This window comes from Solea senegalensis, linkage group LG20 (assembly GCF_019176455.1).
Source record: "Solea senegalensis isolate Sse05_10M linkage group LG20, IFAPA_SoseM_1, whole genome shotgun sequence".
Lineage (NCBI taxonomy): Eukaryota > Metazoa > Chordata > Actinopteri > Pleuronectiformes > Soleidae > Solea > Solea senegalensis.
Genome location: NC_058039.1, coordinates 12147766 through 12166458, shown reverse-complemented (window position 1 = coordinate 12166458; position 18693 = coordinate 12147766). Strand labels below are relative to the sequence as shown.

General features: G+C 39.4%; 1 protein-coding gene across 2 annotated transcripts in view; it reads left to right on the top strand.

Moving 5' to 3' along the window:
* Positions 1-8031: 8031 nt before the first annotated feature.
* The window catches only part of col11a2 (collagen, type XI, alpha 2), a 29819-nt gene continuing 19157 nt past the window's right edge, over positions 8032-18693 (top strand). The window contains exons 1-6 of one of the 2 annotated variants that reach the window (XM_044052871.1): positions 8032-8088; positions 9679-9889; positions 10028-10190; positions 10649-10771; positions 16952-17071; positions 18370-18585. In XM_044052871.1, coding sequence (XP_043908806.1) covers positions 9705-9889; positions 10028-10190; positions 10649-10771; positions 16952-17071; positions 18370-18585 — 807 coding nt within the window. In that variant the 5' untranslated portion in view covers positions 8032-8088; positions 9679-9704. The remainder of the gene's footprint in view (positions 8089-9678; positions 9890-10027; positions 10191-10648; positions 10772-16951; positions 17072-18369; positions 18586-18693) is intronic. The other variant, XM_044052872.1, reaches the window with a different exon arrangement.

Below are 18693 nucleotides of genomic sequence, written 5' to 3'. Positions count from 1 at the left end.
TCTGGCAAAAGTAATAATAAATAAAAATTCTATGAAATTTAACCATTGAAAGACAGACATTGCTTTTCAACCATGCTTCAACAGAATTATTTTAAAAAATAAACTCATGAAACAGGCCTGAACAAAAATGATGGTACCCTTAACTTAATATTTTGTTGCACAACCTTTTGAGGCAATCACTGCGATCAAACGATTCCTGTAACTGTCAATGAGACCTTTGCACCTTTTTGGGTCACTGTCCTGTTGCAAGACCCAGGACCTGCGACTGAGACCAAGCTTTCTGACACTGGCCAACACATTTCTCTCTAGAATCCCTTGATGGTCTTGAGATTTCATTGTGCCCTGCACAGATTCGAGACACCCTGTGCCAGATGCAGCAAAGCAGCCCCAGATCGTAACAGAGCCTCCTCCATGTTTCACAGTAGGGACAGTGTTCTTTTCTTTATATGCTTCATTTTTCCATCTGTAAACATAGAGCTGAAAGTTCCATTTTTGTCTCATCTGTCCATAGGACATTCTCCTAGAAGCTTTGTGACTTGTCAACATGTAGTTTGGCAAATTCCAGTCTAGCTTTTTTATGATTTGTTGTCAACAATGGTGTCCTTCTTGGTCGTCTCCCATTAAGTCCACTTTGCCTCAAAACGACGACGGATGGTACGATCTGACACTGATGTTCCTGGAGCTTGAAGTTCATCTTTAATCTCTTTAGAAGTTTTTCTGGGCTCTTCTGTTACCATTCGTATTATCCGTCTCTTTGATTTGTCATCAATTTTCCTCCTGCGGCCACGTCCAGGGAGGTTGGCTACAGTCCCATAGACCTTAAATTTCTGAATAATATCTGCAGCTGTAGTCACAGGAACATCAAGCTGCTTGGAGATGGTCTTATAGCCTTTACCTTTAACATGCTTGTCTATAATTTTCTTTCTAAACTCCTGAGACAACTCTTTCCTTCGCTTTCTCTGGTCCATATTGAGTGTGGTACACACCATGTCACCAAACAGCACAGTGACTACCTGTAGTCTACCTTTTCTAGGGGTACCATCATTTTTGTCCAGGCCTGTTTCATGAGTTTATTTTTTTAAATAATTCTGTTGAAGCATGGTTGAAAAGCAATGTCTGACTTTCATTGGTTAAATTTCATAGAATTTTTATTTATTATTACTTTTGTCAGATTCAGGTTATTTCTGTGACCATTGTGAGTTTTTCTTTCATTAACTGAAGGGTACCAACAATTTTGTCCATGTGTGTATATATATTTATATAATGTATAATCTTTTAATTTTCTTTTTATAAAATATTCAGCGAGTGGTTGATTGAGCTCAAACGGGAAGAAAACGTGGAGGAAACGAAGAGCCGACTCAGCTGTAATCGACTGTGACGAGGCCTCGAACTGAGCGAGGACGCTGACTTCAAACACAGAGAGTGATGTTTGTGACAGTTAAATAAATAATCATCTGTCCTTTTATATGTCTATTTTTAAACCAGAACGTGTCTCACCATTGTCACACATTCACGAGTGTGAGGGCTGTAATTGATATGACTGTTATTAGAATGTGTCCATGCTGGATATTTGTATAATAAACTATAATCCATACCTCTGTCACGCTGCGTGTGAAATGATGTGGATGAGGATTAGCGGGTCCCTGGAGGAATCTCACACTGAGCGTACTTCACTTTCATGTATTCACTTTAGTCTGTGAGCTGCCGGAATAAAAAAATAAAAAAAAGTACTGGAGAATGCTAATTATTTTTTTTCTTCTTTGTGCAAAATGATATTGATAGATGGTCTCCAGCACATGCTCCACCTGTCATTCTCTCCACACACTGATGAAGATCCTCTCTTCTTCCTGTTGGAACTGTTTCCTGATAAGTGACAGCTTTTTCTTTTGAAATAGGTCTTTAAAAAAGAAAGATTCTAATGCTTTTCTGCTCTGCTGCGACAAGAACACTCCAGACACTGAGACGTGCAGGCGTAAGTGTTGTTGTTTATCCACCAGAGGGCAACATGTGTACTGTTATTATCCACAAACACCTCAGTGTGGATGCTGCAAATCACTTGCTTTCTTTATGATGACATTTTATGTGCAACAGTAAACACCCATCGCAGTCTCGAAAGTTCACTGTAAAATAATCCCAGGATTTCTCAGGCTTTAACTGTCATCATTTACAATATAATCCCATAGTTTCCCATGTGTTTTATTGTGAAATTACTATGGGTGTAACTATTACAGGGAACTTAAAATGTGGTTTTGTTTTTCAAAGAGTGGTTTATAAAGAGAAAATACTCCTAAATCTCAATATCTGTGAAGGGAACTGCAATATTGCAGTACATTTTGGGAGGAAAACTTCAAAATTGACATACAAAAATACAACAAAATAAAAGTATAGTATATGAAAAGAATTTAGTTACTGTAAATTAAAGTAATTGTAAAGGAAAAAAATCAAAAAAGTCACCAAAATGTCATTTAATTTAGTATGTCATCCAACATATTTAAAAAAATGTCAAAGTGTAGTATTTTGTCTGAAATAACCCCCCAAAAAACATCCAATATGACTTTTTTGAGTGATTTTGGACGACATACTATAGAATGACTTTTTGACAGATTTTGGACAACATACTATACGATGACTTTTTTGACCTATTTTTGACGACATACTATACTATGACTTTTTGACAGATTTTGGAACACGATGACTTTTTTTTTGACCTATTTTTGACGACATACTATACTATGACTTTTTGACCGATTTTGGACGACACACTATACTATGACTTTTTAGACTGATTTTTGGCAATTTTCAAAGACATACTATACTATGACTTTTTGGACGACATACTATACTATGACTTTTTGACCAATTTTGGACCACATACTATACTATGACTTTTTAGGGATTTTGACCGACATACTATACTATGACTTTTGTACCATTTTTGGAATTGACACATACTATGACTTTTTGACACACATACTATACTATGACTTTTTTGACCGATTTTTGACGACCTACTATAATATGACTTTTTTGACCAATTTTGGACCACATGCTATACTATGACGTTTTTAGGGTTTTGGACCACATACTATACTATGACTTTTTTGACTGATTTTGGACCCCATGCTATACTATGACATTTTTAGGTGATTTTGGACCACATACTATACTATGACTTTTTTGACCGATTTTTGACGACATACTATACTATGACTTTTTTAAACCGATTTTGGACGACATACTATACTATGACTTTTTTGACCGATTTTGGACGACCTACTATACTATGACTTTCTTGACCTATTTTTGACGACATACTATACTATGACTTTTTTGATTGATTTTGGATGACATACTATACTATGACTTTTTTGACCGATTTTGGACGACATACTATACTATGACTTTTTTGACCTATTTTTGACGACATACTATACTATGACTTTTTTGACTGATTTTGGACGACATACTATACTATGACTTTTTTGACTGATTTTGGGCAATTTTCAACGACATACTATACTATGACTTTTTTGGACGACATACTATGACTTTTTTGACCAATTTTGGACCACATGCTATACTATGACGTTTTTAGGTGATTTTGGACCACATACTATACTCTGACTTTTTCGATCGATTTTGGACGACATACTATACCAGGGGTAGGGAACCTATGGCTCGCGAGCCAGGTGTGGCTCTTTTGATGATTGCATCTGGCTCGCACATTTCGGCTTTTCAGATAAAACATAAAATATTATCACTTGTTTTAATCCATCCATCGATTTTGGAAGTGGAGGAAACGCAAGTGAATGACATAAATGCAGCACCGTTCTATTCCCTGGCTTTGGATGAGTCAACAGACGTAAGTCATTTGTCGCAGTTCAGTGGGATTGCAAGATATGCTGCTGGTGACACACTGCGCGAAGAAAGTCTTGCTGTTCTGCCAATAAAAGGGTCCACAAGAACCAGAAGTCGCATTAATGGTGAGTATTATAACAACATTATTTAAAAGAATAAATTCAGAGGCTTATTATACTCACATTTAGTTAAATTCAGTCTTAAAATATATTATATGGCTCTCACTGAAATAAATTTGCAAATATTTTGCTTTCATGGCTCTCTGAGTCAAAAAGGTTCCCGACCCCTGTGCTATACTATGACGTTTTTAGGTGATTTTGGACCACATACTATACTTTGACTTTTTTGACCGATTTTGGACAACATACTATACTATGACGTTTTTAGGTGATTTTGGACCCCGTACTATACTATGACTTTTTAGACCGATTTTTTACGACATACTATACTATGACTTTTTTGACCGATTTTTGACGACATACAATACTATGACTTTTTTTTACCGATTTTGGACGACATACTAAACTATGACTTTTTTGACCGATTTTTGAAGACATACTATACTATGACTTTTTTGACCGATTTTGGACCCCATACTATACTATGACTTTTTTGACCGATTTAGGACCACATACTATACTATGAAGTTTTAAGGTGATTTTGGACGACATACTATACTATGACTTTTTTGACTGATTATGGGCAATTTTATACGACATACTATACTATGGCGTTTTTAGGTGATTTTGGACCACATACTATACTTTGACTTTTTTGACCGATTTTTGACGACATACTATACTATGCCTTTTTGAAGGATTTTTGACGACATACTATACTATGACGTTTTAAGGTGATTTTGGATGACATACTATACTATGACTTTTTTGACCGATTTTGGACGACCTACTATACTATGACTTTCTTGACCTATTTTTGACGACATACTATACTATGACTTTTTTGATTGATTTTGGATGACATACTATACTATGACTTTTTTGACCAATTTTGGACCACATGCTATACTATGACGTTTTTAGGTGATTTTGGATGACATACTATACTATGACTTTTGTGACCGATTTTGGACGACATACTAAACTATGACTTTTTTGAACAATTTTGGACGACATACTATACTATGACTTTTTTTACCGATTTTTGACTACATACTATACTATGACTTTTTTGACCGATTTTGGACCACATACTATACTATGACTTTTTGACCTATTTTGGACCATACTATACTATGCCTTTTTGAACGATTTTTGACGACATACAATACTATGACTTTTTTGACCGATTTTTGACCACCTACTATACTATGACTTTCTTGACCTATTTTTGATGACATACTATACTATGACTTTTTTGATTGATTTTGGACGACATACAAAACTATGACTTTTTTGACCGATTTTTGACGACATACTATACTATGACTTTTTTGACCGATTTTGGACCACAATCCAATCCAGTGATAAATATCAGATGTAAAGCTGCAGTAGGCAGGATCACTTGAGAAAAGTTTGATTGTTCAGTCTCATTTGAAGGAGAGTCCCTCCCACCTTCATATACTACAGGTGACAAAGGCTCCGCCCATATTGAAGTGATTTATTGCGGGGGGGTTTTAATCTGACACCTTTTCCTTTTTTATTTTACGGTGCAGCATAAGCAGTTGTTGCCAATATTAGAATAACAACATTTCCTCTGAGGGGACATTTTTATGCCGATGCTAATAGAACAGCCAATAGGAGGAAACTGCTCTGTTATTGGGCCAGAGGTCCTCAAGGCCAGAAGCGGAGTGTAGAGCAGCAGAAGTCCACTTCTGTCTCCGATCACTTGGTTTACATTATGATGAAACATTTTTATGAGACAGTTGGTCACATATTTATCAATAGTGGTAAAGATATCCCTCTTGCACCACTCTGGTTATTTCCCCTGCAGTTACATGCTCTACTGTGCTTTTCAAACATGCTGAGCTCGGCAGAATTACAGCATTTCTGTTTAAATGAGAAGCTTTCAAATGTGTCACTTTGTAGTTCTCATCCAGGGAGGGCTGGGTCTTAATCTTTTCATCAGTGCTGTAGTTTGTAACCTGAGCTATGAATCACTGCCGTCATGCACAAGTTTATTATGAGAAGTGCCACAGCAGGAATGAATTTAAGTGAATTTAATTGGCTGTTAACAGCAAACTTAGCTCTCTGGTGCACCTCAAACACAGGAAGACTGAGGGAGGATGTGTGAGTTTTGGAAAACTGGGCGAGGATGATGGCCCATCAAGATGTTTGAACCATCTCTGGTTGACTTAACATATCCAGCTTGAATTAGACAATCATTTGCATAACATGACAAGATGTTATAGCAGTAAACTCACAAAAATGTTACTGAATTGACAGTGAACAATGAGAGGCAGGAGGCAGAATACACTCTGCACTGGTCAGCAGTCCATCACCGCACCAACACAACAGAGACACACAACCATTCACACACTCACATTCACACGTTCAGTCAGTTGAGAGTCTCTAATTAACCTAACCTCAATCTGCATGTCTCTGGACTGTGGGAGGAAGCTGGAGTATGCAGAGTAAACCCACACACAGACACACACAGACAGTGAGACTTCACACGGAGAGGCCCTCGGTCAAAGTGGGATTCAAACCAAGAACCTCGTTGCTGTGTGGAACCATGCAACCACCCATTATCTCACTCAGCACAACGTGTGTCACTTTAAAAACAGCACAGAGACTTACTGAGCCTAAACTTTGACCTTTGCCACTGCAGTGTGCTGCATTCTGTAACCACCATATTTACCAAAATGGAATCTTGTAATCAGACAGTACAAATTAGATTCATGTTATTTAAAAGCTCTGGTGGTGAAATGAATCCTGACCCAAATGTTAGAAGCAAATGTTTTAAAAACAGAATTTACTCCTATATTTTACTCCCTAATTGTTCTTTTCATTTAAAATGTCTGTGATTTTTGAGTGTTTTTTATATGAGCCTGTACAGGTTTCTATAATGCACTTACTTTTTACTTTAATTTACTTTAATTTGACTTAATTTCCATGTCATTTGATGTTAACTGCAAATTATATGAACTATGAACTCTTTTTTTCATCCTCTTCCTCTGTTGTATCGCTGCTCTTCACGTCTATAACTTCTTATTGGTTCTCCTCGGATCCTGAGCTATCTACAATATAATCTTTCAACTAAGCTCATCACTCACTCCAGAGGTTCCATCATTGGGCATCTCTCCTGATCATCAAAAGTCTCCGTAATAAAGTACATGGAGGGAATCCATCTCCAGTAATTAGAGAATAAAGAAACCTCAGAGCAGACTGAGGCTGGAGGAGGAACACAACGGTTGACCTGAGTGCGTGAAACGAGACGCGTGATGTGAGAGACCTGTGTTGCAGTGTCCATATCTGTAGATACTGTGTAAATACGGTGTGTTTGGATTCCTGCTTTTGTGTGTGTGTGTCAGGTTAAACTGTGAAATGATCGCGTGCCTTCAAACATTCGCCCACCTCAGCGCTATCATGTCAACGGCCACTTGTTTCAGCAGCTTGATAAATGTGAGCAGAAAAGCGTCCACTGTCTGGGCTCCAATTCAAACTGAGACTTACTGTACCTGCACTGTTGCAGCTCATATGTGGCTTGGCCCGACGCCCGCTCGCTCTGGCACAGTGCTGCTTTCTTAAACCATACCTAAATGTACAGTGTAGCCATTGTGGACATCATCCATACCTGCTTCATGTCACTTCAGTGCTGAGAACATTTAAGGTAAATATTTTGTAAAGTTTGGTCATTGCAGCAACAAAGAGTATGACTGAATATGACTGATATTCAGGATCATAGATGATCGGTTGTTGCAGTTCAATGAATTACTTATTTGCTTCACATTTCTTCTGACAAATATAAACTGTCACAGAGCAAAATACTCTGTTCATTAAAGCAGGACTCACACTGAGATATTGTACCTCAGGTTTCCATCATTTAAATGCGTAGAAATGTGCATACTTGAATAAATATCTCCTCTCTTGCCTCCTGTCTCTTCAGACCCAGTGGATGTGTTGCGGGCTCTTCAGGTTCCGTCTCTCCCTGAGGGCGTGAAGAAAGTCCCCGGCTTCTGCACATCCCGCCGCTCCAGCAGCCCCGATCATGCTTACCGCATCTCCAAGAAGGCCCAGATCTCTGCCCCCACCAAGCAGCTCTTCTCAGGTACATTTCAACTGGACCTGACATCCCGCTCATTTAGCTTTTGGAGGGATTTGTTCTTTAATTTAAGTTAAGTTATTTAAGTTATTATAAAGTGTAATCTAACTAGTGATTTGTTATTGCACTCATAACTGTTGCAGATCTGATAAGAGACCAATTTGTTTTGTTTTGTTCATTTGGCCTAGAGCCATCAATCATGTTTTAGATTCATAATTTAAAATGACAAGGACAAGGAAAACAAACAGTGGGATGTTTACATCCTTCATTCTACAGCATATTCAATTATTTTTTAACTCTTTAGTATTAACCTGCAAGGATCATATTTCATTTTTCCCGACAAATTATTAACGTAGGTCATAGCCAAGACTTTTATTTTGGTGAAATTGTGTGTGAAACCAGAATTTCTGGTTTTGGGATTCTCTTAGTATTAGTTTTGGGATTCTCTTAGCACTGTGCAGTTGTATCCATAGCAACAGTACTATCTGCTACATGCTGTGCTAATTTTCACTGGCATTATAAGCTATGATGTAACTTAAAAAGGTTTTTTAGAATGGACACGTTCATACATTGCATCAACAGCCTTAATAAACTTACTTAATATCTAATGATTATGATTAATTCCATAGTGCAGAAACATATAATTATGACTACAGGTTTCTGTTTATGTTTGGGTGTATTTTAAACGGAGCTCTCTGGAGTTAAGTGAAGCTTGTGGGTGCTATGCTCGATAGCTTGTGGATATAAAGCATAATTATGTGTGTTGCGCAGCAGCAGCAGCAGCAGCAGCAGAGTTAAACTGTGGGAGAGCCATAACAAATTAAGTTTAGGATACTGTGTGTGACACCCTGGAGTGAGGTGAGGAATGAGAACATAGCACTTATGTGGTTGAGAAGAAATCCTCAAAAGTCAAAGCTGATTTTTAGCTCATTTTCTGAGGTTAGTCTTCCCTCTATAGCTGTGCCCACCTGTTATTATGTGTCTGTATACCAGCTTCCCAGGACACTATAGTCTGATATCCTATAATCACTTAATCCTGACACTGATCTCTCACTTTAAATACTTTACAGAAGTGTGACTTGTTTGAATTGTACCAGTGAGGGAAAAGACTGTTAAAATAGTAAAATAATAACCTTGTAAAATCTACACCTGCATCACTATATGGTGTCTTATATACTGTATAGACACCATAATACAGTATGTTCACTGCCTTGTTTCAGGGTGAGACAGTCTTTTCTGAATGGAAACTGAAGTTTATGTTGTTTTGCAAAGCTCACACTCCCCACACCAAAGTCCACAGACAAAAATCACTGATTTTACATCATGGCATAGAGGATATGTTGATTCACAGCTTATTTTTTGACTATGGTGGATGTAATCCCTCATTCAGATTTACCACAGTGACTCAAACCTAGTGACTTTTTTTACTTGTCACTTGTTCTCCTTCACCTGCCACCACTTGTTAACATGTCCTGTCTTCACCTTCACCATCGATCTTTTGCTTCCACTGATAAATAAATGTTCTGGAGCAAGCACCCTCCTCCTTTATCTGAAACTGACAGAGATTGTCTCTCTCGCTCCTCATCCACACCACAGGTCGTTTCCCAGAGAATTTCTCCGTCATGGCTCTGGTTAAGGCCCAGGCAGGTCTGCAGGCCTTCCTCCTCTCCATCTACAGTGAGCAGGGCATCCAGCAGCTGGGCATTGAACTGGGACGCTCACCTGTTTTCCTGTACGAGGATCAGAACGGCAAACCAGCTCCCGAGGACTACCCACTGTTCAAAGGCGTCAACCTGGCTGATGGCAAGTCAGTAACCAGCGACAACCAGTTTGTGACTGGTTGAGATAAAACATTTTGGGGTCAAGGTTGTTTTGACATTTTTAAATGAGGTCTGTGGTCACTTTATACATTTATTCGCCTTCGCTTCCTCCTCCCTGTCTCTAGGTGGCATCGCATCGCCATCTCTGTTTCCAAGAAAAACGTGACACTGCTGCTCGACTGCAAGAAGAAGATGACTCGCCCTCTCGCCCGAGGCAACAACGCTGTAGTCGACACCAACGGCATAACAGTGTTCGGAGCCCGTCTGCTTGATGAGGAGGTTTTCCAGGTGAGGAATTTGAAGAACAGAACAATCACATGACAAACTGTGGCGTGAAAACTGAAGAGTTGAAGTGTTCATACCTTCTGCTCAGCGGCGTCTCAAGCAACTTTGATGGCTCCAGACAAAAGGGACCTGAAGAGATCTGCATCAAAAAGATTCAACCTTATATTCCTCTCTTTTCTGCCACTTGCATTTGCATTCTTATTTGACTGTGCTTCATAGTTCACATGATTTTTGTACATTGACATTATGAAGCAGAAAGCTACAAGGACAGGGTAAAAAAAAACAGCTAAAAGTAATAATCACCTCTCAGCCAGTTGCATGCTCTGCCCACCCTGTTGTGGTGCTCCTGCCTCTGCTGTAGATGTCTGCCACTTCAAAATATCAGCCCTGTTATGTATGATTTCCCACTCAGCACCAGAATAATTCAGCACCAGAACAACCTGATGTTGTTTCTTTCACAGGGAGATATCCAGCAACTGCTGATCGCCTCCAACCCCCAGGCTGCTTATGACTTCTGTGAACACTACAGCCCAGACTGTGACTCCCCTCTGCCCAAGACCCAGGCTCAGGACCCCAACACATACGTGAGTAACCTCAACACAACACGAGTTCATACACAGACGTACAAAATACAATATGTTACAATACAACTTTATTATCAGTTTTCACTAAAATGTTGCAGTTTAACACACAGAATTCTCACAGCACTTACAAAACCACTGGGTAGCATCATTTACAGACTGTCGGCATATGCTAACTCCGCTGTAGACTCATGTGCAGCTCCAGTAAAGCAGACACAAACTGAATCAGTGGACTTTATTTTCCTTTTCTGTGGCACTTTTGGCAAACATTTGTACGACTAATAATTGTGTTGTTTTTAAATGGTCATGATATCAAGAAAATATATGGAGAATGGACATTACAGAATAGATTTCTGTCCTTTAAATGATCACAATACCTTTTGAATTTAAAATTATTTTTAATGATTTTGTGGATAGTCACAGTTGTCTTTGAGGATAAAGGTCCTTTATATTGCCATGTTTGCTTCAGATTATTATGCCAAAAGGTTCATTCAAGCAAGGATAGTGTAACTTACATGTGGATGATTTCTATGTATTTTAAAAAAATGGCAATGAAAGGCCACATTAATCACAGGAAGGTCCACAGGTTCAGTTTCCTAACAAACGTCATCTGTAGTCATCAAAGTGCTGCTCTCCCTCTCTGTCTTCCTCGAACATCCCCATCATCAGCAACAGTTTGTATCCATCCACTTTCCGCCTCAGTCTGTGTGTCCCTCGGGTAATATCCTCCTATAACTACACTTTTACAGACAAACATTATTTCAATTACCATCACATAAGCCTGAATTGTAAACAGCAGTGGATTAGTTGTTTTTTTCTGCTCTCCTGCAATGGACCACAGAAAGGTAGGGGAAAGCGGATGATACAAGCCAACATCAGTGTCCTACCCGATTCTTCCCAAGGATGGAAGAAAGAGAATTTGTTCATTGCATAAAACTCATAAATTCTGATTGGTTTTCTGGTTTTAAATTGAGAAATATAAATAGATATTGGCATGAAGATGGCTGAAGGCAGAGCCTCTTTGCTTACTGAGACTGGTTTATGCACATTATGTGTATTATAAGCTTTGCAAGCTCTCACTCGTTCCCGTTTTCTCTCAGTAGTGGCATTTGGAAGTTGCAACACTAACAGTTACAGCAGCGAGTGATTCTCATCAGCATTCATTCATTCATTCATTCAAAGTACATGATCTCTGTTTCAATGATCATGTCAGAGTTTTCAGTCCATACAAATTGTCAAGGTGCTGCACAGAGAGCCATCACTTTGCGTCCCAAACCCTGTCATGTTGATGCTGTTGAGCTGATTCTTTTCTGAATGAATATAAATCGCTGTGGTTTTATTCATTAGCTTTATCCTTTTACTTTATGCTTACTTTTCTCATTCATCAAGGTTGTCTGTGTGTAGACATTTAAACATTTAAATAACAACACATTTTAACCAGCAGCACAGACTCCTTCTAATGAATGGAAAACAAATAAAACATTTGCATTTTGTCACCCTCTTGCTGCTTTGCCCTACATTCACCCCTTCTCTTCTTGACCTGAATTCATCCCCCTGTGGCCTCTGTCACGCTCCTCCCCTCCCCTTTCAATATTCCCCCTCTGCCTCTTCTTCTCTCTGCCAAACCATGACTCCTTCCATCCTTCCTATCTTTCAATTCCTCCATCCCTCCACCTCTCTCAGTACTTTGATGAGGAGCAGGATGACCATGAATACCCCTATTATTATGAGGAAACAACTGGCGTTCCCTCCCCCTCTGCGTCCCCCTCTCCCCAACCTGGGGCCCCCAATCTGCAGGTAAAGAGGGAGCAAGAGAAAGGGAAAACACGAGCTGGGTTTTTTTGGAGGAATGGAGAATGAGAGAGAAAGAGAGAGAGAGGTATCACAGCAATAACTTAATTTACACTTTAGACATAAAATTTGATTGTCAACTAAATTTACATTGCATATTTTTTCCAATATTTGTGTGAAAGCCACATATTCCTCTCTCATCCCTCATCACTCCATATCTCCCTCATTTTAATCACCATTTCTTTAATCCACATTGGTCCACCGTACACCTCCGTCACACAGGATTAACTGTGCTCCTTGTGATTTTTGTCATTTACATGTTGTCCACTGTGTGTATGTGTGTTCAGATGTGGCCAAGTGGGGGCACTAGGGTGGGTGTAGGTGCAGCTGTGGTGACACACAAACATGCACATTTATTGTTCTTCCCACATTCCTCTCAACTCAGTTTCCCAATATTTATTCTTACTTTGTGTCAAATCAGAAATAGGACGTTTTCTACCAAAAGTATGTGTATGTGCTGGTACTGAGTGGAATAGCCAATGTCCTCTCTCTGAATTACCCTGAAGTCTGCTGTCATGACTGAAAACAGAGTGCAGGAGCAATAAGTCTTCACCTGATTAACCTTACAACAGCAGATTATTATGAAATTATTGACCACTAACGTCAAAAGTATTCTCCCTACTCCAGCTTTAATATCAACATCATAATTAAAATGAGGATTGAGTACAGAGAATATGCAAATACAGGTGAGCATGGGAAACATTTAATAAAGTGCAAATTAGCCTCTCTTTTTTTTCTTTTTTCTTTTTTTAAATCTTGTTTTAATTTACACTTTTAGTCACACGAACACCAAACAACATAATTCACCAAACACTCACACTCACTGCATGGTCATTTATAACAGATAGCCAAACTTTTGGTTTCATAAAACCACAGATACATTACAGATACATTTGTGATACTTTCTGACCAGGGCATGTGTCGTGTTTTGTTACTTGCATGTTTTCCTAAATGTCTTGGAGAACATCTCCGCATGCGTCACCAGTTTTCCTGTCAACATGCGAATATCAATGCACATGTTTTTGTGTTGGTAAATGCATTCATGGTTGTGCATCTGACCTTTGTATGGCATATGTGACATACATTTATGTACACAGTCTGTCTCCTTAGTGAGTTCCTCTTCATTTAGATCTTATATGTTTTGTATCTATATTACTTGTCTGTTTCCCTTCAAACTAGGTTATAAGGGTGCTGTTTTTTGTTTGCATGTATTTTCACTGTATGCAGTATGCATTGTAACTATTATCAAGAACAGTTATTATTCCCTTTGTGATTTTATGTGACTAACTTGCATTTGCAAACAAGCCTGGCCTCTCTTATGCATGGCTCAATAACTGCAAACACCCTCATGTCTTGAACTTGGAGCGATCACTACATTATAAACTGTGTGTTTGTTCATCTGTATAGTGTGTGTGTGTGTGTGTGTGTGTGTGTGTGTGAGTTCAGCACCAGCTTCACCTGACCAGTCACACCCTCAGTGCCTCTGCCAAACCACAGCCTCCAGTTCTACTTAGCACAAAGATGCTGCTTTGTCATTTAATAGTGGGAATGGCATTACTGGAGAGATCAGCAATACTCCAAATTATGTGATCTTAAATATGTATACATTTTGTTTTGAATCATACTTGCACAAGTATTTTTGGTGGTATTTTTGTAAAAGCTACATTAATCATTTGCTGTATCCAGTAATGCCTGTACAGTCTCAGATAATCATCCAAGCCTTGGCCATCTTTATGTCATTGTTTCTCAAAACATCCACTCTTGTCTTTCTCTCTCCTTCTGTCCATCCCTTGTTTGTGCTTCTCATCCCCCTCCCAACCCCTCTGTGTATATCTATGTTTCCCTCCACTCTCTCTCTCTCTCTCTCTCTCTCTGTCTTTGTCAATATGCACTTTAACATACTAAACAACATGTCAACCGATCAATAATCATGGATATTAGAAGAAGCCACTCAATGGAAAAGCGGCCCCCACTAAAGCCACACCTGTTAAACCTAAACCCACTCCACCTAGGCCGGCCAAGACTGGATCGTACAAACTTGTGGTCAAGCCGCCAATGCCTACCAAAGCCTCAAAGTCCACCACAGCTAAGTTATCTAAAACAAAGCCCACTGCGGTAGAGATCCTCTTGTCGAAGATCAAACCAACTGCAGCAGCTAAATCCAAGGCCCCAGCTAAGAATGGTAATGGTAAAGCAGCTGCTGAGAAGAAAGCAAACGTTTCCACTAAAGCTAATGTCAATGGAAAAGCTAATGGCAATGGCAAAGCTGAAGCTAAACCTACAGCTCAGGTCAAGGTTAATGGCAATGCCAAGGTTGTCATTGAGAAGAAGCTTATTAGTATTGGAAAATCCTCAGCAGAAAAGAAAGCCAATGGAAATGGAAAAGCAACTGCTGTGTCTAAGACTAAAGGAAATGGAAATGGAAAAGCCACAGCTGAGAAGAAAGCTAATGGGGAGATTAAAGTTAACGGCAAAGCTGACAAAGGCAACGGAAAGGTTATCTCTGTGGTAGAGAAGAAAGGCATTAGTAATGGTGCTGCAAATCAGGCAAAAACTGAAACCACTCCTAAATCAAAGACTGAGACCGTTTTCAAAGTAGAAAAGATAGAAAAGACTGTGGTCAGTGCAACCAAAGCAACTGCCAAAGCAGGGGCTACCAAAGCACCTAAACCCACAAAGGCATCAAAACCTGAACCCACAAAAGCGGCAAAGGCTGTGGCTACCAAAGCTCAAGCAGCGAAGGTTAAAACAGTGGTCACAAAAGTCCCTCTGGTCAAATCCACAACAAGCAAAGCTGTGAAGAATGTGGTCGAAAAGTTTACCATCACTAAGAAGGCAGCCACGAGTCCTGCCCCTGTCCGACCCACTCCACCCAGACCCACGAAATCCAAGGTGATGTTGGACATTAATGTCAAATCCCAGCACAAACCCTTCCCACCATTTGGCAAGTCGGTGCTGAGTGGAACCGTCGTCCCAGCGAAGAAAATGACCAACGGTTATCAACAGGTACATCAGGAGGGCTCATATTTGAGTCAGAATGTCCGGATCAGTATGTCCCATCAGTTCCATCTGGTTTCCAGCTCTTTCCACCATCGAAGGTCTGCAACAATGTTTGTGTAGAAGTCATTGTTTTTAATTTCATTTCATTAATAATTTGAAGGGGGATCTTTTGATGAAAACTATAGTTTGGTCTTTCAAACTGTGGCTGGTGGTGCACATTTTTGATGCAGTTCCTCAATGGTGGACAATCTGGTCTTCAGAATGGAGGCTGATTCATACCAAGCTGGACAACTTCTCCTCTGTTCATATATCATATGATCTTCATGATCACTCCAACTGCTCCATATGATATGATACAGCAGCATGGCTAATTGTACAGTTTTGCTGTTCTTTATTTCACTTCACATTCCTACTTCAAGCTGATGAAACTGGATCTCCAAACCAGAATTCCATACTCCCATTGTGCTCCATCTTTCTTTTTGGGGCAAGAACCAGTCAAAGGAATGAGCATGGACTGCTATGGCACAGAAATGCAAATACTATCACATTGTACACATGTGCGAAACAACAGCACTCCCCTGTCACTCTGTCATTGTCTCTCTCTTTGTTTTCCTTTTTTTTTAAGTACCTGTGTTTTCTCTCTGACACCTGTCACCCTGTTGTATTTATGCTTCAAATATGAAAAGAAATCAGCCTCACAGAAACTAATAATTAACTTCAGTTTCATTTATTGTGCAGCCTGGGACAGTGATTTTATGGGGTCCATGGTCATTAATGGGTTCTGGGAACAGTATATACTGATCCTTTAAATGAATGAACAGAATTAGGTTCTGTGAGGCTGTTGAATCGGGTTGTTTGTCTGTTTTCTGGTCTTGGGTGAAACTAGACATCCCAAAACATCATGTCATGATGTGATGGTTTTACCTTCACATCATACCTAAAGGGATGGATAGAGACTTATATAAAAGCCAACTTCACCCTTCCATTATTCTTGGCCTTTTTAAAAAATGATTCAACAACACAGAAAAGAAATCTCAGTGATGTGTATGTAATCTTAACGACTCCCTAAATCTTGCATAAGGTAGTGAGATTTATAGTCTCAGAGATTCTGTAACTGAAATTTCTTTTCTAAAATGGATCTTTGCAACTTTAAAAATGTGAGTTGCCAGTCAATGTCTTTCTGCGTCTGGCAACCACAGTTTTACAATGTGTTCCATTTTCTTCTTTTAACTCGTCATTGTCCACAAGCAGACTTTGAACTAACCACGCTCTTCCAATCAAATCTGCTTACTTCCTCCCTGCTCCCCACTTCCTGTCAACTTGACCAATCAGGATGTAGACACTGAATATACCGAGGCTGGCCACACCGCTACAGAGACTGATTATTACTATGAGGAGACGGTCCCACTGCCAGAGGGTGAGGTGATTGGGCATGAAGAGATCCCTGTGCAGGTAAAAAGAAAATGACACACTGAGCAGTGACACAGGTGACATAGTCAGAGAAGACCAACAGTAATATGTATGTGGTGGTGAGCCCAGTCTTTACTTTCACCAAGTAGTCTTAGTTCTGTCTCTGTTCTAAACACACATCACTGTTTTGTTGGCACCGATGCCACATGACAAGATTAACCCTCCATCAAAAGAGAATGCACCACATTCATCTGCATATACAACACTGTCAAACATTTTTATGTGCCCCTTTTTCCTAACAACAAGATTCCTCTTTTGTTCGTATGGCCAGATCCTGAGTTTGGATCAGTTCATAAGAACAAAAATCTTCAGAAAAAGGGGGGAATTCACATAGGAATATTTGATGTACAGTTTTAACCACGGCAACAGCTGTAGGTGAATGTAATGCACTGTCATTTGAGAATAACAATGTAAATAAATGAACTGGAGCATAAAGAACTGGATTCTCACAATTCTGATTCAACTCACAGTTCACTTATTTTGGCAATAACATGTATTGTCATAATCACCATTTAAAGTACATTAGCTGACTTTGATGACTGGTTTTGTTTCCACTACTATGGAGTTATAACATATATTGTATGCCACTCAGGCCTTATGGTGCATTTCAGTATATACTCAATATACCCATTATTTATTTATTATTGGTTGATCCACATGTTTTCGTGTATTATTGTTTTTCCATAAGCGATTACTGCACAGTGTAATTCCGCTGGATTCAATCATTCTTAACCATGGTAAGTAAATTAGACAATAACATAGTTTTTGCTTTGCATAGCTTAGATCATAGCAGCAGCTTGTTTTCACTAAGTGTTTCATGTCGGCTGTGTGCTTTGAAAACCCAATTTTTACAGCACTGGCAGTTTTTGGAGAAACTATTTAGTTATAGGTCATTACGCACAAGCTGATGGTGATATACTTTGATGGAAACACAGACAATTATCAGCTCAACTAAAGATGGTTATAAGAATTAGATGTGAAGTCAGAGGATAGAACTGCTTTACCTTTTACTGATATTACAGTAAAAGGGACTAATGGAGTCTCCTCAGTTTGTCAGATGTCTTTTTGTTTTTTGTCCGTATATCATTGTTTATTTTTTCTAAGGTAAGACTCACTTCTATCTACATATCTCTTCCACTCCCCATATCTATTTCTCTATACTTTACTAACACTTTCTCTTCATACATACTTCACCCTCCTCCCTCCTTCCTCCCTTTCCTTGATTCATCCTCTCTTTACCCTCCATCCATACCATCGCGCCTTTGATATACCCAAAACAGCCCCAGGTGGAGCCACATTTAGTGGGAGAGGAGGTAGATGCCACCAAGGCTGGCGGTGCAGGCGAGGAGGTCTTCACTGAGGAGTATGTGACCGGGGACGTGGGCCTCAAGGAATACGACTATTCCTACAGGGACTACAGTGAGCCATTAGTGGAGACTGGAGAGATCGATGCCCACATGGGCCCTGCCCTGTCCGCTGTGACAGATGAGGGAGGCGTAAGTTGTTTTTGCTTTAGAGGCAAAAAAAATAAATCAATCAATTTCAACCAACTCTGAGTTCCACTCAACTCAAAATGTTTGAGTTTGCCATCCTTTAAATATATT